This window comes from Mastigoproctus giganteus, chromosome 11 (genome assembly GCF_048544385.1).
Source record: "Mastigoproctus giganteus isolate SK-2022 chromosome 11, ASM4854438v1, whole genome shotgun sequence".
Classification (NCBI taxonomy): domain Eukaryota; kingdom Metazoa; phylum Arthropoda; class Arachnida; order Uropygi; family Thelyphonidae; genus Mastigoproctus; species Mastigoproctus giganteus.
Window position 1 is genome coordinate 25,570,260 of NC_143585.1, and position 23,436 is coordinate 25,593,695.

At 36.8% G+C, this 23,436-nt stretch overlaps 2 protein-coding genes across 2 annotated transcripts in view; one reads left to right on the top strand and one right to left on the bottom strand.

The window, feature by feature from the left end:
• LOC150077815 (WD repeat-containing protein 48) overlaps positions 1 to 18,862 on the top strand; it is a 109,706-nt gene extending 90,844 nt beyond the window's left edge. Inside the window, exons 17-19 of the mRNA XM_090385297.1 lie at positions 4,426 to 4,505; positions 10,776 to 10,983; positions 18,571 to 18,862. Of these exons, the coding sequence (XP_090241423.1) occupies positions 4,426 to 4,505; positions 10,776 to 10,983; positions 18,571 to 18,663 (381 nt within the window). The 3' untranslated portion in view covers positions 18,664 to 18,862. The remainder of the gene's footprint in view (positions 1 to 4,425; positions 4,506 to 10,775; positions 10,984 to 18,570) is intronic.
• A 196-nt stretch (positions 18,863 to 19,058) lies between these two features.
• Positions 19,059 to 23,436, bottom strand: part of LOC150077816 (uncharacterized) — a 95,909-nt gene continuing 91,531 nt past the window's right edge. Inside the window, exon 10 of the mRNA XM_090384370.1 lies at positions 19,059 to 19,228. Coding sequence (XP_090240496.1) covers positions 19,122 to 19,228 — 107 coding nt within the window. The 3' untranslated portion in view covers positions 19,059 to 19,121. The remainder of the gene's footprint in view (positions 19,229 to 23,436) is intronic.

Sequence of the window (23,436 nt, forward strand, 5' to 3'; positions counted from 1 at the left end):
GCTTAGACGAATTCAGGCTGTTTTGAAGGCTAAAGGAGGCTCAACACGCTACTAAGTAGGTGTACCTAATAAAGTCGCAGCACAGTGTTGACTGCACGTATATGGTGTCTTCCAAAGTTTTCTTTAGGCCGATTCAGTTAATAATAATAATAAAAAAATAAAATAATACAGGAACTCCCTGACTTAAGTAATACTCGACTTATGGAAATTCTACTTTACGTAAGTTTTTGCCATCCAGTGCAAACTTAAAAACATCATGGAGACATATTTTGCATCCCATAGGAATAAATGGTGGTATTGTGAAAATATCGTAATGTGAACCCAATAACATGTTGGTTTTATGTTGGGTTTTTTTTTTTTTTTTTTTTTTGTAATTTGTTCCAAGACCTCGAAGTTGAAAATTTTGTTATATTACTAAGCTATTTATCTCTCTAAAAGGTTATATTCATAATGGAAATTGTACTACCCTTTCATCATTCCCGTTATAAGAATCAATTTTTAACACCTTTGGATATTTTTTTAAAGCACGTTTCTGGAGATCAGACCATAGAAAAATAAAAACAATTTGCACTTTCTGGTTTATTGGGCTTTTCTGTTAGCACAATCAATTATAAACTGGTAGTAAACTCGATCTTATTGCATTTGCCATAATACCGATAACTGCAATTGTGTGGGTTTTTATGCTATTATGGTGAAATGTGTTCCCCTTCACTGAAATCTTCAATCAAAGAAATGAAGGTGAAAATGATTAAGAAGTATGAAGCAGGACAAAGTTTGTCATCTGTTGCAAGGGAATTAGGTGTCACTGCTTCAACAGTGAATACTATTTTAAAGGACAGTGCACGCATAAAAGAACATGTCAAAGAATCAACGCACTTAAGATCAACAGTGATCACAAAACAGCATTCAGGTGCTGTATCGAGGATGGAACAGCTGTTAATAATATGAATGGAAAATCACATTCAGAAGCAAGTGCCCCTGATTCTAATGACTATCCAAGCAAAAGCAAGTATTTATAAAGATATTAAGGATAAGTACAGCGAACCCCAACCAAAGTTCGTGGCAAGCAACAGGTGGTTTAACAGGTTCAAGCATTGCGCTGCTTTCCACAATGTTTAAAAGTATGCGGTGAAGTTGCCAGTGTCAATTCTGCAGCTGCAGAGAAATTTTGTGATATCTTGGAAAAAATTATTGATGAAGGCGGCTATTCAATGCAGCAAATTTTTAACGTTGACAATACTGGTCTGTATTGGAGAAAAAATGCTGGATCGAACATATGTTTCCAAAGAGGAAAATACAATGCCAGGTTTCAAGGCATCAAAAGATAGGGCCACACTCTTGCTTGGGGCTAATGCAGCGGGAGATTACAGATTAATACCACTGCTTGTGTACTATTCTGGAAATCCTTGTGCATTTAAGGGCATCAGTAAAGCCACCCTACCTGTGCATTTCTGATTGAACCAGAGAGCATGGATAACAATATCTCTTGTTGAGGCTTGGTTTAAATGCCGCTTCATTCCTGAGGTTGAAAAATATTGTAAAGATAATGAAGTTCCATTCAAGGTTTTGCTTCTATTAGATGATGCTCCTGGACATCCTACGCATCTAGGTGATTTCAGTTCGAACATGAGAGTCATAATTCTACTGCAAGACACAACTTCACTCATCCAACCTATGGATCAGGTTGTTATTTCAAATTTAAAAGTATACTATTTACTCACATCTACTCAGGCATTGTCTGTAGTAGACAATGAGAAAAATTTTACGTTAAGAGATTTTTGGAAATTTTACAATATTTACTACGCCATCCTAATCGTTAATAAGGCCTGTGTGGAAATTACCAAAAGTTGTTTAAATGGCACATGAAAGAAAATATGCCCGCAGCACGTAAAAGGCTTCGAAGGATTTGAAAAAGACAAATCATATGAAGAGATTATAGATAAGGTTGTAAAGGTTGCAGAGTTACTTCAGTTGGAGATTGATGCCAAAGATAGGGAGGAGTTAATAGAGGAAGAAGAGAAGGAATTATCTAACGAATAACTTATTGACTTTCAGGCAGCAATAGTGAAAGAATAAAATGCTGGCGAAGCTCAAGATGAACCAAATGAGGAGCCGAGACGCTTCATCACCAGAGGGATGGCAATGGCGAGGTTTCAGAAAATGGATCCTGACAGCGAACAATTATTAAAAAGTTAACAGAGGAGTGAATGATATGCTTGCTTGCCACAAAAATGTACGATGAAAAGAAAAAAGCCACCATCCATTAATATGTTCTTTCGTAAGAGTTAGCGGCCTATCCCTTCTAAATCTCCACAGCCCTCCACCTCCACAGCAGTGTACTTATCAGCTGAAGATGTCAGTGATGCTCAAGAGATAAAACTTACTGACGTTATGCCTGTCTCCTCTTTTTTTGTGATTTTATAATTTCGAAATTTTTTTAAATTGCAAGCTTTTGTAATTTTTCCTGCTCACAAGATAAAAAAATTTAACAAATACAATAAATAATTCTATTTATATGTTCATCGAACATTTCTTTTTTGATTCAAACAATTCAGCAAGCACTGTTGCAAGTGCTGCACAAGCATGGGGGTAATTCCGACTTACATACGTTGCGCAGAACGCAACCCTTACGTAAGTCGGGAGTTCCTTATACAGTATTATCAGTGGTTTCATGAGTAGAAAGTGATATGGATCTTGTATCTGATCTTTCTCCATAGCAATAGATTTTTGACCTCTCTTAAAATCTGCAACACAGTTTTTTTTAATTTTTTTTTTATGGTTGACTAGGAAGGAAAGTCATATTCATAGTGTTAATTTCTTCTTAAAATGTTTCTTTCAACTTGTACATACAATTTGAATACCAGTGCTAATTTTAAAATTTCTTTCTTAAAATGTTATAAGTGAAATTGTCATAACTCTGAAGTTAAGGTATTTTGGAACTTATTTTCCTTAGTCATAATATGAAGTACAAATAAACAAGCAGAACATAGCAATAACTGAGCACAAAAATAAAAAGAAAAAAAAAAAAAAAATGCACATTTATCAACTAAGATAATGAAAAATTGAATTAACTTCTTGATGTCATCACTATTATTTAGCATCATACATCAAGAACATACGTTAGGGAATTAAAAATAAACATTAAAAAGAATCAAATTAAATGATAAACAAATGTTCATATTCACTACACAAGTGAATACATTGTATGAGCAAATTTCCCAAAGATGAAATGGAGAAAGTTTCACACAAATAGAAAAGAAATATCAGTAATGCTTCTCTGTGCCATAAATAAACAAAAACTGCAGATATGACATGTAATATGTAGGTTTAAATGCTGTTCTTAATGTGGTATGCATACGTTGCAGTTCTTAATGTGATAAGTGTGAAAGTCACTGAATCTAACTAATGATTACTGAATTTTAAATATAGCTAAGAGCATCCTGTACATGTGTCAGTGAATTTGGCGATAAGTAAATTAAAGACCTTCTGTTATATCCTTATCCTATTATATGGTTTCCTTCTTGGAAACCATACATTCCTTATCTCTTTCAGTTCCCCACAGTAATTCAGACAGCAAGGTTCTCTTGTAAGACAAAGCAAGCTTTAAACTGAATAGTTATGTAAACAGTATATTCCTCAGCATTTATGATGAATGCTGTTTACCATCAGTCCTGTGTGGTCTTATCAAAATATTGTTCTTTGATCTCAGGATAACAGCTGACAATTATCTAAACCACTTGAGATTACTGTAATCTCCTTTGAAAACATCTAATAAAATTAAAATTTTTTCCCATTAAGATTACTCCTCCTCCATAAAATGCCATCATGATGCCCAACATTTCAAGAGCAGTGCTTTCATGATTGGATTCGGTGATGTTGACAGGTTTTAATTTTACTACATTCCAAGGCTTAATTTTCATATTATTTTTGTGCTGGATGTGAAGAATAGCATATATGAAACTTTCAAATGATTTAACATTTGAGTTATACAAAGTGTGAAAGTTAAAACAGAATATTTTTAGCATGGGTACTACAAATTTGTGTACAAAGTATCTACTCTTTCAGTTTGTACATACAATTTGACTACGAATGCCAACCGTACATTTTATACACATTCCCAATAACATTCAATTTTTTCCTTGTATTGAAAAGTGTGCTAACTCTTTTTTTTGACCATTCTGTTAAGTGGAAAAGCAAATCCATTTAGTTTTCAATTGTACTCTTTCTTTCAAACAAAAATTTATTTTTAGTACTAGACCTAAGTGAACATATCGATGCAATCTTTAATTCCAACAAGAAATAAATTCTCTTAAAGATCTCTTCATGTCCTTATAATTGCCATAATAGATAAGATTCATACTATCAATACCAATTAAGAAGTTGGTTTATTTATATATGTATATTAATTGTTAATATCTTTTGTAGAGGAATATGCCAAGATTTAATAAGATTCCTTTTTACCTTGTGCCTCATTCCTCATCATCTGGAGTAAAAACATTAAAAAAGTAAGTTTTTCTTAAACATAAATTTAAAGAATTTTGTATTCTTAATTATTTTAATAGAATATAATTCAGAATACTGATTTGAACTTTCATTCTTTGAATTTGAAGTACCTGGAAATCTAGATACGTGGTGCTACCAATTATGAGAATGGTCATAGAACAATACTAATTTTTCCAGCTAGGTGGTTATAGCTGGAAAAATCTTTTGTGTGTGTGAAGCTGTTTAGTGAAGACATGTACAAGGTGTAATCAAACATTCAGGGACAAAGTAATATCTGGGAAATTATAGCCACTGGCTATTCAGATGGATCTCCTTCAAAATAATCCTTGACATTTATACATGATGGCCAGTGCTCAAAACAGAAGGAACTGGAAAGTTGCTGGAGAGGCCTTCATCCTGCAGTGGATTGAAAATGGCTGATGATGATGTCTTGCTTTTTAAGGCTTTGGAAAAGACGGAATATTCCATTATGGGAGAACTGGGTGTTTGTTTCTGGGTCATGGCCATATACCCATGATTCACCACCAGTAATGATGGAAGAAACAAAATGTAGCAATGCAGCAGCACATTGAAGATCCTGACAACAGAACTCGTTCGTATGTTCTTGCATCTTCACTGCTCTTGTGTTAAAATTGATTTACTTGTCTCAAAAGAAATGTCAGTTTCATGGGTAGTTAAACATTGACTGTTCCTGATCACACCATAGACACAACTGATTTAATCATTAGTTTATTCATTTAATCTTTTTCATCAAAGATCATCTTTGGCAGACAAGTGGCCCTCAAGTGACAAAGAGAATCTTCTCTGAAAGCTAACACTGTGGGTTTTGCCCCACTTTTCCCAAATTTGAAACAAAATATAAGACAGATTTGCTGCTGAGTAAAATTGCGCATTCTAAAATTTGACAAAACTTATAAAATACCTTCTGTTCAACATGTGATAATTCACACTGACTTTAGATAAACATGGAGTTCATGTATTACTAGATGAGTTACCGAATGATCCAGCTGTGTCTAGATGAATTGTAATACACTCTACATAAACATGCAATTCTTGCATTACTAGACATTACTGAATGACCCATCTGCATCTAGATGATTTGTCACGACTTGCTACAGCAACATGATTTCAAGATACAAAATCAGTCCCAGAACCTTTTGATTACACCTCATACAATGTATGTGCTGTGCAGTTTTAAAATGATATAATAAAGAAGTTGCACAGAGTTTTGGTGTTTGCTATATGTAAGGAAACCATAGGCTTTTGCTGCACCAACAAAATAAAAATAATGAACACCTTATGTATTGTATGCATCACATGGGTGTTGATCCAGCTGACCTCTGAATATTCCAATGATTTATTACTCAGCTGAAAGAAAACTTCCTACAGTCCAAACTATACTGCTTCCCCTCCATAATTTGAATTTATTTCCCCTTGTTCTAGCATGATTTATAAATAAAAATTTCACCTTGATTCATTTTGCTATCCTCTCTCAGAGCCTTTTTGACTTTATTGAGGCCTCCTCTAAGGTGCCTAGTTACTAAGCTGTATAGCCCACTATGTACTTAAATATTTTTAATTAAACAGGGTGATTTACATAAAAGAGAACAAACTGTGATGGGAGATTCAGAGCCCTATGGATATGTATCAGATTAAAATACCATTGTACCTCACCTCCATATCCTGTGGTGACTGAAAACGTTCATTTTCCCCACCTTATTTTGGTATGTGTGTGTACTATTTGTTATGCAGTCATACTAGGTTTTTTCCCCGTGGCATGGTAGTTAACTTGCCATAGTCGAGTGGTCAGGAGCAGGAGTGCAGTAGCACACGCTCCTTAAGTGGACCAGGGTTCAAGTCCCTGACTGCTAAATACGGTCAATCTTCCAACCCGCACTGGACCAGCGTGGCAGATTATGGTCCATTTCCCTCAACATGAATTGTTGAGGAGGCTTCCATCCTGCAGTGGGTTGATAATGGCTGCAGTTTACCCCCCTTTTTTTATAGCCTACAAGTTCAATCAGTATGCCCTTTTTGCCATGTTCACCAAATGAGTCACCTGTCTTTTGGACATTTTCAAAAAGCTTTGTCTATTATGTGAATGAATTAAAAAATAAGTGACACTAATCTACCATGTCAGAGATTAAGCTGTTTTATTGAAAATTTTGCAATTAAATTGAATACACCTCAGTAGAAACACTTAAAGTTTACAGTTCTTTACAGTTTGGATGATGAGAAACTGACTTGTTAAAACTGTTGTGTTTCTATTGAGGTGTTTTCAGTTTAATTGCAATATTTTTAATAAACCAGCTTAATCTCTGACATGGTAGATCAGTGTTCTTTACTGTAGTTTAGTCCCATGTGATGAATAATCACAAAATGCTCATCTTCCAACTAACTTGATGCCTTTCTTTCAGTGTGATCTCCATATTTGGACACAGTACTCCAAGTGCAGCCTCACCATTGCCATATACATTAGGATTGTATTCCTAGATTTACAAGAAAATGTCCTATAAATCATTGAAAAGATACCTTTGGTCCTCCTTGTCACCTGTCTACACTGGAGAACTTCACATTTGCCTCAATAATAACAACACCAAAATCTATTTCCTGCTCTCTTAATTCGACTCCTAATATAAAAGTCACTTTGGGATTACTATTTCCTGATTGCAAAAGCTTGCAATCAGGAAAAACTTTCTTTAACTTGCTTTCTTTAAACAGGGAGAAGAAATTGCCGCTTCATGCTTTGATGCTTGGTTTGTGGATCTTGCTGAAAGACCCAGGATTCATCTCTTGTTATCACCAAATCCAAAAAGTCAGGAGTTTCACGAATTTTTTCCAAATTTGAACTGCAGACTTCCACATTTCTGCTGATTGTGTCAAGATGGATGTGCGGAACTATTCACACGCACACCTTTCTCATGTCCAAATGCCTCATGTCAAAATTGTTCTTACTGTTTCTTTGTCAATATGTAACTGTTCTGCAATTAGCCAAATGCTCCTCCAGTGGTCTTGGTGCATGATTTCTCGAATTTTTTCAATATTCTTGTCTGTCATTGAAGTTGATGGTCTTGTTGTTGTGGACATCTTCCCATCCCTCCCTGAACCATTTGTATCTTTTGTTCATGCATGGCTGACTCATGGTTTCATCACCGTACACTTTCCATAACATCTCCAACATTTCTGAACCATTTTTACCGAGCTTCACTAAAATTGCAATCACTCATTTTTCTACCAACGGGTTAAAACACTTATTCACTTAAGGAGGCACAGTTTAATCGAAACTTAACCTATTGCAAAAAAACAAAAAAAAAAAAAAAAAACTGATCTGTACAGGAAAAAATTGCAGACGTGCTTCCAGAAATAGTAGAATTGCTAAGTTCAGTCTAAGGGGATTATTTTGAAGGGAACCTAATGAAGAATCGGAGAAGTAAGGTGACCACCACTTGACCAAATATGCGTGTTGGCACACGTTTTTCAGAGTGTCATCCCATAAATATGTCCCTACACAATCATGTTCTTGGCACCAAAGTTATTTGATGCACACCCAACTCCTTGAAAGTGACATAAGGAATGGTGACCTTGTAAACTTTGTGGACTGCTGCTGTAAATTACGAGTAAATGTCCTTCCTTGAACCACCCCCATATTGTTAATATCCAACATTGTGTTATACTGTATGCAACATAATGTTCGATATGATGTTAGCAATATAGGAAATAACAGTCTGTTCACTCATGCAAGAAAAAAAAGCATAAAAAAGTAAAAACAAGTTTTGGAAACAAAACATTGTTAAAACATTGTTCTGAATATTCAGAAAGTGTGGTGAACTAAAATGTACCATCTATATTAATTTGTTCAATCAATGAACCTTTCAAAGAAACAAAGTTCGTGCAGTAAAATTGAAGCAACAAGAGTATTATGGTTAAAAAATAATAAGAAGAAATAAATAATCCAGTTAAATGGTGATGCTCATAATCCACCAAAAATTTCGGCGGTTTTGATTTTTGATCTTTAAACATGTCTTGTGTTGAATGACAAATCATGCTTAAATTCTATATGGTGTGAGACACCATATAAAGCCCACAAAATCACACACTATTCAGTTGATAATAGCGGATATGCGTGGGAATTATTTTCATTTATATTTCCTGACAGTGCTGTAACAAAGAAATCCCAAGTGAATTAAACTGCCTTTACGTTGTTTGAATTGGGACCATATTTTCAGAATTAGCTTGTGATGGTTCATTATGCTCATTCTTCACATTGTCTTTCAAAAAGAGCTAATATATGATAACCTGAAAAATTCAGATAGATCTAGTTTATCATTTCTGAAACACTGATAGAGAATTTTCTGCATTCTTGCAGCAATCAAGAAAAAATTGCCCTTTGCTTTCAGACACCATTATAATGCCACAGCTTAGAACTGAAACATGTTGCATCTTCATGGATAACCTTAAACAAATCTGGTATTCGTAAATATTAAAGGTTACTTGAAAGAAACAATCAGGATCTGTTTATTCAACAAAGCACAGTGATCCTGCAAATAGCAAGATCAGAACACCAAGATCCTGAATTATTGAAAATAGCACAAATGCTTCAAGGAAGGGAAAAAATACTTAACTAACATACAGTTATGCACAGTAACATCATATTGTATATAGCTGTAATGAAATCAAATGAATTTTGAATAAAAGGCATCATTATATATCAGTTAAATCACAACATGGTTGTCAGATCTTACAATCGGAGTGCCTATCCACCCACTGATGGGAAGACAGTAATCCCCAAACCTTTACCATCTGCATTTTGGCACTAAACTGAGAATAAATAGCAGTATCCTTCTCTCCTCAAGAAGTGCATGGATAGACCAGGGATTCACAATATGTGATGTTATATAATGATTGTAACAAAGTTAATCTAAAAAAAAAAAAAATTGTTTTGCATGTATTTCCTGAAGATTACAATTCACAGAAATTCAAGGCTAGTGTCAACAAGTATCTTAATAATAGTTATTAGCCATATAGTGCAAGGAAGCCACAGGCTTTTGCTGTACTGGCCAAAAAAAGTAGATAATACAAATTATGCACTCCTTGCATAGTCAATCCAGTTGACCTTCGAATTTCTTGAGGCTGTCAGCCTCAACTACTTGTGGACGTGTTCCAGTAATCAGTTACTCGCTGACTAAAAAAACTTCTTACACTCTAGTGTAAACCTCTTCACATGTAATTTGAATTTATGGCTCCTAGTTCTGGAATTCTTTATAACAGTGAAAATGCTGCCTTCATTCATTTTACTAACTGCTCTCAGAGCCTTATAAACCTCAATCAAGCCTCCTCTAATGTGCTTCGCTGCCAAGCTCTCTTCCCCACATAGTCTTTCCTTGTGTGGGTCACCCTCTTACCAATCTCACCATGCAAGTTGCACATCTTTGGACCCTTTCAAGAAGCTCTGTTTTTTTCAGATGAGGTCCCCTTACTTGAACACAGTATTGCAAATGCTATCTTACAATTTCCTTATACAGTGGGATTTGACTTCCCTATCTCTACAGGGACACCACAAGCTTTCCTGGCTGCCTGTTTGCACTGCTCAGAAAACTTCATATCTGCCCATATCGCAATTCCCAGATCTTTTTTTCCTCTACTGTTTTTAATTCAACCCCACCAAGTGATGTTATTTTTGGGTTGCTATTCCCCATGTAGAAGACATTAAAACATAGCTACCACTTTTCTGACAATCCTTGAAGCTTGTTCAAGTCATCCTGAAGGAGCAGTGCTTGGCACTGATAATTAATGACTATTCCAATCTTTATGTCATCTGCAACCCTTGTGTCTTCCCAACCTTCAACCACACATAATACTATAGGTTCTAATACTTTCATGTTTGGAGTTTTCATTTTAAAAAAAATAAAATACTAAACATTAATTCTAATTTCAATGTGTCTCTTGGAGTCGGGAGGCCTTTCTTCTTTCTTTTTAAGGGAATACTTTGTATGTACTTCTGCTAAAGAATTCCTGCTTATATACTGCCATCTGAATTTTAAGAGGATCCTGGATACCTGGAAAAGTCCTAGAATTGTAAGTTTACTTTTGCAGACACTACAGAACTCAGTGCACGATTTTTAAGTTTTTTATATATATATATATATATATATATATAGTGGCACTCGTTAAGGTTGAAAAGGCATTTGCTATAAACTGTTTTTATTCCTTTATTGTAATGTTTGGCAATAAGTGCCAATCATAAATAACAAAATAATTGTTATATTTTATAGAGAGAGGTTATCAGCTAGTGATATGCTGCAAGTAAGAAAAGTTATAGAACATGCATATGAAAAATATATAGGGGCTGGATCAGATGCAGGTTCCCAAACAGCTAGTCAATCAGGAGGATCTGGAAGTCAAGAGAAACCAGAACCAGAAAGAGATGAAGAAAGAGCATCTATAGCAGAAGAAAAAGTAGAATTGCTGTGCCAAGATCAGGTAAGATTATGCAAATATTTCAAAACTGTGTACTTTAAAGAAATCAAAACTAATGGTAGATTTTCAAATACAGTGGATGCTGCTTATTGTGATCACATTGGGACTCAGCTAAAGTGATAACAATAAGCAGTGAAACAGGAATGCAACTGTTCTGTTGTTTACTGATGCAGAGCAGAAATGTATACATAAAAAAAGTGGAAGTGGAAACAAAAAGAAAACATGAAAATCAATGAGTGCAAAATACTTTAATTTGACTGTCCACTATTTCTTCAAAGAAAGTCATCAATAAAAATGAAACTTCCATAATGTTTTTGGAAATCTGTACAAACCATTAAAAACAAAAAAAAAAAAAAAAAAAAAAAAGTTAAAATCAATAATTATAAAAGGGTTTGATGCTCTACTGTAAAACAGCCAGACTGGTAGTAGTAGAGATACAGTACTTCCTTTCATGGAGTAACAACACTAACAACCATATGAACTGTATGAAGCAAAATCAGTAACTAGCCACCTGGCTAGTTACTGATTATGTAATATCTAGATTCGTTCTTGAACTCTGTCGAGGTCAAGAACAAATCTAGATATTACATAATCACTTCCACTGCACATGCATAAACCATAAGGCAAAACGTCAATAAAATAAACTGAAGCCTGATTACAATAAACGGCATAACTTGTATTCATATATGTCTGATTGGGACTTCATAATGGTGATGTTATCATAATGGTGATGTTATCCATCTTTACCTTTTAGAATTACTTTCAGTAGTAAAAAAATAAATTTTCTGCTTATACTCCGGGATAACCACACGGTCAGAATCGTGGGTTCTTGTATTCTATTCTATCACAAGATAGAACAGAATACAAGAACCTGTTTATAGCCAATGGGTTTACAATTCACTGTGGTAGTGTAAATTGCTCCTTTATCAACATATTCATTTGTTCTTCTGTGCTATATGCTATTTCATGTTGGTGGCTTACACTGAGTGGACAGAAATCATGGGATACCTACCTAGTAATGGGTAGGCCCACTTTTCACCCAGATAAGGACAATCACACGGTAAGGCGTTGAGTCCACTAGTACACAAAAGCATCCCATGGGTATTTCCATCCATGCTTGCTGTCCATAATTCCATCGCATTCCTGGGTGGAGGATCCACAGCATTCCAAAGATGCTGCACAGGGTTCATGTCCGATGAATGGGAAGGCTATTCCATGGTGGCAAAATCTGCGGAATGCTCTTCGAACCATGTTCTAGCCACCACGGCTCTGTGGTGAGGTGCATTTTCTTGCTGGAAGAGTCCATTGCCCTGTGAGTGCATGATGACCAGGAAGGGCTACAGATGGTCTGCAAGGATGGACACATAACCTGGACCATTCAGAGATGCGTCAAGACATAACCGAGGTCCCGGTGTGTGCCGGTTGAACATGCCCCAGACCATTACTGACTGTCCACCTGCCTGAACAGTTGCTTGTTGACAAGATGGGTGCACAGCTTTGTGATGTTTCTGCCAGATACGCACCCTTCCATCTGCTTGAAATAACTGGAAACGGGACTCACTGGACCAGGAGACTCATCTCCAATCATCCAAAGTCCAGTGCAGATGTTCTTTTGCCCAGTGGAAGCATAGAGTCCTGTGTTGTGGTATTAGCAATGGGACTCTGGTGGGTCAGTGGCTCCCATAACCTATTGTGGCTAATGATTGCCTGATGGCCTTGGTGGAGATGTTCACCACCTCCCTCTTTGAATTCAGCGGTGATTTGTGCCACTGTGGCTCTCCGGTTGGTTGAAACAATGCAAAACAGACGTTAATGGCCACGTTCATCCACCACCTTTCTCCGCCCGCTGCGCTGTCCATGATGAGATGTTATTCTGGGAATAGTGTATTCCCGATACACCCTTGATACTGTTGAACCAGGATAGTGCAATTTCTGTACCACCTCCGCGATAGGGCACCCACTATCATTCCTCTTTCAAAGTCAGTTAACTCACAATGGTTATCCATACTGAAATCAAATTACTATCTATGTGAATGCAATGACGCAATTTACCTATATACCTGCCAAGTGGTGGGTTCCTCCACTAGCGAGAGGGGTGACAGCGTCGCGTTGCCCAGAACTAGGTATCCCGTGAATTCTGTCCTTTCAGTGTACTCGAGATGGAACCACCTAGAATATGCACTTTCTTCTAATACTTGCTTGAGTTACTAAAGGGTCTAGTGCTATCTAAGAGGAGAAGCCTCCTCCCACCACACACACCTGCCGAGCTAGGCTTGCGGGAGAATCAGCAAAGGCGAAAGTGAAGTCCCAATGGAAATCAGATATATGTGACTGCTGAATAAACAGGAATGGACAGTCAATATGGGAGCAAGATGATAAATTATAAGCTGAAACCTAATCATCACAGTAGACTAAAAAAAAAAAATCAAAACTCACCAGCTGGGATGTCTCTTGGGTCAGTGGTCTCTGCTGTCGCTTGTTGGGAACCAGGGCTCCAAATCCTAAATATGCTGTGGGAACAACCATCAATTTAAATGTTAAGTATCAGTTGCCTGTAAGTTATATGAAGGATAGCCAAATCTAGCATTCTTAATGGCCACCCAGGGAAAGTTCACTACTTCAGAAAATATCTTACATGTTAACCTTGGTCCAACAAGAAAAGACTCCCTCATGGTGAACAGCACACATTTGCTGTGACCTAACGTGGCAAGGATTAATTCCAAATTAAGAAGATCAGTGGTAAATAAACTATGTTAAATGAACCATGAATGTGCACATAGCTGAGTACGACTGCAGAATAGTGAAGTGTATTCATGTACAGAGTTCCCCTTGTAAATACACATTTTTGGTCTTGTTCAGATGGGCCAGATTGCATGGGAGTTACTAAATGTCACGTTTTGATTCTGTACTTTTTAACAGATGATATTCACTTGTGATGCTATCAACCTAGGAATGAATGCACCCCTGAATTTTAGATGCAAACCATTCTATCTATCCCATGGCCTTACAAGCAGTTCAATCATTGCAGAACAGTGATTTGTTATTATTGTTCAAGGGCAGCTATCCTTGAAGAAACTGCACCTCATGATGCAGTTTCTTCTTAGTTAATGCCTTCACTGTACTTCTCTTGAGAAGTACAGTGAAGACATTCCTTACCTAATGCTACTGTTTTTCCTGGAGTTCTGGGATGTTATGATTATCATGATGCCTGCATGTAGTGGATTTCTTTGCATCCTTAGAGATTAAAAGGAATTGTTTTATTTTATTTTTAACTCAAAGCTTTAAAGGTAGAATTGTTGCTCTTTACATCCAGCTATTTATCACTGCATTTGCATGTGATAAATGGCTCCCCCCCCCCCCCAATTCATCAAAAGATTACTATATCAGAAAGAAAGTAGATTGTTCATCCACTTTCTTTCTGATATAATAATCAGTCTTTGTTTGTGTTTATAGCAACCAAAATCTTTGGTTTAACCCTCTGACAGAGGTACCCCTCAACAAAGTATGCCAGAGCCATTTTTTCTAATTTAAACAAAATCTATATGAGTTGACATCAAAACCAATTCACAGTCGATCTGCATCATTAATTATTTTAAAGTTTAAAAAAATAAAAACGAAGTGTTTTCTTAAGACTATTTATGCATATTAATTATCTCATGTTGAAAAACAAGAAATTAGCTCCATCTTTCCCTTCCAATTACCAAAATTGAATTACCTTTGATCCAAGCATCTCTTAATGGAAGTGCTGGCTGGATTAGCTGCTTATATCTTGCAGTGCAGGATATTCAATTTTAGTTTTTCTCTCTCTCTCACTGAGAGTAAAAGATAATGCCCAAAGCAATAGCAATTTTTTAACATGTCTAAAGCATGGATGAGGATTTTATTTTAAAAAATATATGCTTTTAATATAAAAAATGAATTATTCACAATCGATTGAAAATAAACTGTGGCATCAAAAAAGTGAACAATTTAAAAATTTTCATGCTGATTTTAGGTTATAAAGCAGCATACCTTATCCCAAGGTGCATCTGTCAGTGGGAAGCAAATTGCACACTCAGCAGAGGGTTAATTTCACAGTCTTTTAATAGTGTGCAGTACTTAACATAAAAAATGAAAAATCAATGCTATCTACCAAAATATGAAAAAGTAGTCCACAGTACTACTTCTTAGGGATAGCCTCCTAGAAAGTGCTATAACAGGAATTTATTGTATATATGCTTATTTTTTTGTAAAAATTAAATTTTTTAAATTAAAAATAAGGGAATTCATTTTTATAAAAAATTTCTTGCTAATTTTGATAAAGATCATGTGAAAAGAGTAAACTGCCCTTCCAGTTTTTTGTTTGTATGTTTATCTTTTCCATTTTATTTCTTTTTAATTATCCACATAAACACAATTGCTCCATATTGAGAACTACAAATTATTCTCCTATTTAAGATTATTCAAACTTAATAAGAGAGATTATTGAACTGCTCTGCTATCTAATGCCAGTGTTTCATATCCATTCTGAAAACTGGTGAGACGCTACTTAGAAAGCAACTATCCTATCCAAGTTAACAAACAGAAGGGGTCTTTTAATTTTTTTTGCAACATACTTTATTTTTCCAGTATCCATTTTGAATTTTCTAAATCATTGTATAAAATTAACTTAAGCTGATATACATTTTGATTTATTAGTTTGTGTAGTAAGTTGACTATTCCTTTGACCAACTAACGTTGTGTACTACATTATTTTCAATACTTTGCACAATGCATTGGCTTCCTCCAGTGCACATTTAAAAAATTAAAAAGACCCTGATTTGTTACATTTAACAGAGGAGCATGAAGTAACATAATGGTTAAACATACAGTTGGTTTTCTTCTGAACTGGCTTAAATATTTTGTTTCATGTATAAGAGTAGATAACAAATAGGCATGCTGCAGATATTCAAACTGACCTAAACTACATATAATTAGGACAAACTGAGAAATTCTAAAAATGTGATCACAGGCCAGAACTGGAACGATTTGTTAATAAATTTCTCTTGGAATTTGGTATTGCAGCCAATATACCTGCTTGTTTGTTTGTTGTTTGGTTTTTAGGAGCATTAGCAACTAAGGCCATATTGCTCCGGGAATATTGTGGTGGTCATTCCCTGACCTTTCCGCATCCTCCGTATTTGGTGGTGATGGGCTCAAACCCCGGTCTAATCAAGAAGCGTGTGCTACGCACTAGTGCTCCTTCCCACCTGGCTACGGAGGCGCCAGTATACCTGCACAACAGTTAAAGGGCTGTACAGTATTCATAATAGAATATGGACTCAGCCTCATAAGTCATAGCTAAGATCATGTGTTATCTTGGGACCATAGTTGGTCCAAACAAGGGCTACTGTGGTCCCAGATAAGAACCTCTTATCCAGCTCAGTTCATAAGACAACAACAAAAAAAAAAAATAATAAATAACATTTATTTGTAAATATAATGTGCATTCCATGCAAGGGTTTACAAGCTCCAGTTAGTAGGTGTTACATGCATTGCAATTTTTGAGTTAACAACTAAACTTGCTGTAACGAGCTTATTCTTATCAGTAGAGAAATTGATGAATCCCTCACTTCCCCCCCTGCGCCTCCGTAGCCAGGTGGGAAGGAGCAGCAGTGCGCAGCACACACTTCTTGATTAGACCGGGGTTCGAGCCTGTCACCACCAGATGCAGAAAGGTCAAGGAATGACCACCGCATATCCTGGAGCAATATGGCCTTAGTTGCTAATGCTCCTAAAAAAAAAAAAAAACCAAACCAACCAACTTCCCCCCCCATATCTTTACAATTTTCTTCAAATCTGGAAGATTAACAATCAGCAGTGATTATTTTGGTTTATGGACAGATATTGGAAAACTTATGATACTCTCAACTTGTCTCAGGTTTGTGATTGGATTTAAATGTCTAAGCAGACTTTCACACATCTGCCTTTTGCTGTTGAGCCAGTTTTCTTTGACTACTCTACTGTCTCAACTAAGTTTTCTTGTTGTATTCTTTTAACTTACTCTCTTCCTCCTGCATACTATCTTCTGCGATTGACTAGAATTTTTACTGTTGATTAGTAGTGTACTAAGTGTAAAGTGTGTTAGTTGTCTTAAGGCACCAGGGGTTCCCCTCCCCCATCTCTGCACTGTATTCTGTGGAGGGGAGTGGTTTGTTATGTTATGTTGTTTCTCTGACCATTGCCCACAAGGAGGCAGGTCAGGCACTCTGTCAGGCCCCGCCACCTAATTTCCGAGGATTTCAGTGGCACAGCCTCTATATTAGATTAGTAGTGTACTGTGTGATATAAGTTAGGAAAGAGGGCTTTTGAATTCAAAATATGCTACATTCAACTTTCCAGTTCAACAAAAGCCTTACTGTGCAAAACCAGGTGTCACTACTTTAAATGCCAATTTTTATTGCCAGAGAAGAAAATTACACTTACTTCGGTCCTTTTAAAAGTAAATCATTTCGGGGGGGGGGGGGAAGCACCTGTTGCAATAAATATCTTCAAAACAAGAACACACATCTTTACTGGAATAACCTTGAATTCTAACCTTGTTTTTGGCATAGCATATCACAAAGTTTTTTTTTTCCCATCAGCCATCACAAAAAGGATTGTTTGGCATCCAAGTGGAGGGGCTCACTTAGACCCCACCACACACCTACATTTGAGAAATCAGCAGAAAATAATTCAAAATTATTCACATCATTGAGTGCCACTTATTTTCAATCTTCTCTGAATAATCCATATTTTATATTTTTAAAGTTACAATTCCCTTTAGACCTGTTGTCAAGCAAAATTGAGAAACCTGTGCACTTCAACAGTTGAGCTGGCAATGCTTCAATGTCACGAAACCACTGCATTGCAGATTGGAGGAAAGTGTGCATAAATAAAGTCAGCTTGTTGTCAATAGCTGTATGTGACAGATGTCACTCAAAAAGTGCATATCGTTAGGTTTAACTTAATTCGCGAATTCTTCATAATTTGTACTTAACACAATTTCTGGAAATTTCAGTGGAGAAATCACAAGAAAACATTTTCAAAAACAGCTATTAACAGTTTCAGCTGTGTGGACAAAGTAAATGAGGAGCACATTGGCTGTCTCATCGACCCCACTTTGCAAGTTAAACAGCTACTAATGCTCTGCAAATCAAATCCATTATACCAGGGAACATCATTCCCACTTCTTGGGAATACATCCATAATCCTCTCTTTAAAACTCCAATTTTATCCAAAAGAGAGCAGTCAGATTAACTAGCCCTTCCTTACAAATCCCTAGTTTCTGCTGTAGACCTTTTCCACAGGGATTATTCTTCTGAATTAGCATTTGCAGTTCCATGTCTTCTAGACCAGTCCAAACATATTCATTCACAACAATTCCAAACTACTTTTCTTCTTCATTTATCCCTTCTGTTTATGTTCTTGGAATAGCCTTCCTAATATTTCCTGAAAATAAATGTATAGAAATTCAAGCCAAACATTAACCAGCATTTTTGTCCTCCCATTCATACACAGTACTATAAGTTTCAGTATGTGTTGGAGTTACCATTAAAGAATATCTTAAAGCTTTTTTTGTTTTTTTTTTAGGTGCTAGATCCTAACATGGACTTAAGGACAGTGAGACATTTCATTTGGAAGAGTGGAGGAGATTTAGTATTACACTATAGGCCGATCAAGTGACAAACGTGTTCCACTAGGACAAATCTAAAAAACTGGATCACATTGACTACAGGGATCACAATTTGGTCATGCAAATCAGCTGACAGTGTACTGGTAGCAGGCATTCCTCTACAAGAATCTTAATTTCTTTCCAGTACACATGGTGGATACTGTTGTAAATACCTAGGACTTTTTTTCGATGTAGTCTCATCAGAAATGTGCCACCCTTTCGTGTAAATCACCTTTATTAGTTCAGCAATGTGTATATAGTGTTTATTACACTCTTCTACAAAACAGTAAATTCATTTATTATATAAAAAAAAAAAAAAAAAAAAAAAAATTCAAACTACATTATCATGTTTCTTTAGCTCAAACAATTATGTACAAAATGTAAATAAAGTTTTGTTCTGAGAAAATGTACTGTAAGTATTGGTCCACACACACAAGTAACAGATACAACTGACATAGCCCAACTGTAGTTAATTTTCCTTGTCTGAAACTTTCTGGGCAACAGAAGTGGAAGCTCCTGCAAGAGGACGGCGGCGGCGAGATTTCAGGTGCAATTTCTGAGTTTTGTCGAGGTATCCTAAAAATAAACAACTGGTTTTGTTAAGAGAAAACTAAACAGGGTTAAGTATTGTGAATGTTAAACTAAGCATACCCTTTCTATTCAACTGTACATACTTTTAATTCAAGTAAGAAAAGATGAAGTATAACACAAAGAATGTTATGGTTAGGCATATTTCACAAAAATATTTTATTTATTTGGGCGAGAAAATAAAACAGTTTTCAGTTCTTCACTATTTTTTTTATTGAAACAAGATAAGATTGCCATCTGGCTAACAGCTTAATTCCTGCAACAAATATCACAAAACCACACAATGCCCTTTCAGCATGATAAAAAGACAAAAATGGACTAGCCAAGTCTGACTCCCATGAGCTCCAAATTTTGTGTATGGCATTGTGGCAAAGATTAGATTTCCATTTCTGTCAGCAAATTTTGACAATCAAGAACATGTATTCACTATTGCAAAAATATTGGACAACTTAATCTCTCTCAATGGATGAGGATTATCCAAGGAATTCATGTTGTATATTAAATGGTTAAAAAAGCTTTGAGTTATAGAGGATTTCTATATAGCACAACTTCTATTTTAAGAGTATGTACTACACATGTACTCTTAAATCTGCATGTAGAATATGGAGAAATAGTTGTATGGAAATATTTTCCAGTTTGCCTAACTTAAATTGGTGATATTTATAATGACACCAAACAAGGAAAGTAATCATTTATCTACTGAAGTGTTAGGTATATTTTGCATCTTCAAACTTTATAGGCAAATCTGTGACACCTTGAGTACAAGGGGATAACACCACCTTACCCCTTCTAGAAAAATTCCTGTATATCATTGACAAGACACCATGAGCTACTGTTGCAGACTTTCTGCACTGCTGAGAAAACTTCATATCTGCCTTCACAATTACCCCCAGGTCTTTTTCATTCTCTACCACTGTCAGTGCGGTACCACAGAGTTGATACGTTACTCTGGGATTACTGCTTCCCGTATGTCAATGTTAAACTTCATTTGACACCTCTCAGCCCATCTGCTCAACTTTTCTAGATCCTGTTGCAGCAGTGTACTGTCATTAACAACCCTGCCAACTTTCGTATTGTCTGCAAACTTGGACATCAAGCCTGATATACCATCATAAATATCATTTATAAATACAGAAAACAACAATGGACCCAACACTGAACCCTGAGGAACTCCACTAATAACATTAGTCCACGAAGAGCAGTGTCCATTGATTACCACTCAACCATCCCTTTATCCATAGCAACAATTTGCTTCCAATGCCACACTGCTCCAATTTGTGCAGCACTCTTCCATGTGCAACAGTATCAAAGGCTTTTCTAAGATCCAAATATATGATATCAAAGTTATTCTTTGCATCCAGTTCCTTTGTGACTACATCATAGTATCCAATCAAATTAGTCAGACAAGACTTCCCCTTAACAAACCCATGCTGTGTCTGAACTATGAAGTCTTGTCTAGATGATCCTGCAATGCTTCTTTAACCAGTGCCTCCATTAATTTTCCTGGAACACAAGTTAAACTAACAGGTCTGTAATTACCTGTCTCCCTTTGATCCTCCTTTGTTGATTGGGGTCACATTTGCATCTCCAGTCCATGGATACGTCCCCTGAGTCCAGGGAAGCTCTCATAATTATGGCTAAGGGTTTGCTTACTTACTTTGCCGACTCCTTTAATATAACTGGATAGATTCCATCCACCCCAGGTGCCTTTCTTATGTTTATCTTCAACAATTTCTCCTCCACTTTACTCTCAGTTATTACAAGATTATCTAGATTACTGCCAGAGACACCTCTGGCATTCCCCTTCCTGAATAGTACACATGCACCTGTTTCTACTCTTAGTTACCCTAACACAGCCCGTGTATTTTCTTGTTCCACTATGACTCCCAGCAGTCCTGGAAATTCCCATTGCCTTGCTTTCCAGGCTGCTGCCCAATTGCATTTCAATAGAAGTAGTGCAAGAATCACTTTTACCTCTGCCAGCGGCTACTGTTAATCTATTAGTCTGTGTATCCCCCCCCCCCAAGCTAGCAGTTTTCCGACCCACCTAACTCTGCCTCAATAGCATCAGCAAATATTCTTGCACCCTTTCTATTTAAGTGTATCCCATCCCTGTAGAAGCGGTCTCTCCTGTTAACAAGTGCAGACCAGGCTGAGAAAAATTCTACCCCTTGAGCCTTGCACAATCTCTCCAGGGCCGAATTGAACGATAAGGATCTCATCATATACTCCCTCCAATCGTGTCTGGGAAGAATTGCAGACACTTTCAAATTCAACCCTAACTCACGGCTTTTTTTTCAACATTGACCTGTACTTCTGCCCAGACACGATAGGAGGGAGTATATGATGAGAGCCTTGTCGATCAATTCGGCCCTGGAAAGATTGTGCAAGGCTCAAGGGGTAGAATTTTTTTCAGCCTGGACTGTACTTGTTAACAGGAGAGATTGCTTCTACAGGGATGGGATACACTTAAATAGAAAGGGTGCAAGAATATTTGCTGATGCTATCGAGGCAGTGTTAAGTGGGTCGGAAAACTGCTAACTTGGGGGGAGACAAAGACCAATAGATTGACAGTAGCCACTGGCAGAGGTGAAAGAGATTCTTGCACTGCTTCTATTAGAATGAGCAGAAGCCTGAAAAACAAGATGCATGGTATTTCAGAGACTGCTGGGAGCCATTGCGGTACAAGTAAACACATGGGTTGTGTTAGGGTAGCTAAGAATAGAAACAGGTGCAGGTATACTTGCGTGTACACCAACGCTAGGAGTTTAGTAAATAAATTTGATGAATTTGAGGTATTGCTCAAAACATCGAAGGCAGATATTGTTGGGATATCAGAGACGTGGTGCCACACAGATATAAGGGATGCAGAACTGCAATTTGGGGAGTACAACGTCTACAGAAAGGATAGGAAGGGGGGAGGGGTTATGCTATTAGTTAAGAAACACATAAAAACCAAGGAAGTGAAGCCAGTCGACATCGCTGGACAGTGCAGTGTTGAGTCAGTTTGGTGTGACATAAACATTGGGAGATCAAAATTGAGAGTAGGAGTGTGGTATAGGCCTAATGACTCTGATGAGTATAATAAGGAACTGTACAGGGAAATAGAGTGGGCCAGTAAATCAGAGAGTCTTATAATGGGAGATTTTAATTTCCCAGATATTGACTGGAATTTGGGGGCTGGTTACTCACACACTAGCAGGGCTTTTCTGGATTTATTGGATGATTGTTTTCTACATCAGCATGTTCGGGAGACAACTAGAGGGAGTAATACTCTTGATTTGATTATCAGCAGTGATTCTTCGTGCATTAAGAATCTGCAGATAAATGAACCACTAGGTGGCAGTGATCACAGTGTGCTGAAGTGGGATTTACTCAAAGAGGTAACTACCATTAGGGGTAAAGGGAAGGGTTATTGCTTCCGCAAAGGCGACTACGATGGACTGAGACAGTATTTAAATTCTATACAGTGGGACCAACTGATGATGTTACCAACAGCAAATTCAAAATGGGAAGCATTCAAAGAACTTATCTTGGAAGCTACTAGGCTTTACATACCAACTAAGAAATATTGTTCAAGGTTTAGGCCAAAATGGATGTCAGATGAACAAATGAGGCATATGGCAGAGAAGAAAAATGCATGGGATACATACAAATTAACACATGACACAGAAGCCTATGATAGATACAAGCTGATATGCAACCAAGTTACAAAGGAGGTTAGGCAGGCGAAGGCAGATTACGAGAAATCCTTGGCAAGGGATGCAAAGAAAAACAGCAAAGAGTTCTTTACTTATGTAAACTCTAGAAGGAAGGGGATGAATCAGATTGGTCCACTTGATATTGATGGGTCAACTGTTGATGATCCTGCTCAGGTAGCTAACAAACTAAATGAATATTTTGCATCGACATTCACACATGAGGAGTTATTCAGCGAGGGGAATGCCAGAGGTGTATTCAACTCTAGCAGTAAGCTACAGAATCTTGAAATAACTGGGAGTAAAGTGGAGGAGAAACTGTTGAAGATAAACACAAGAAAGGCACCCGGGGTGGATGGGATCTATCCAGTTATATTAAAGGAGGCAGCAAAGGAAGTAAGCAAACCCTTAGCCATAATTATGAGAGCTTCCTTGGACTCAGGGGAGGTACCCATAGACTGGAAATGTGCAAATGTGACCCCAATTCACAAAGGAGGA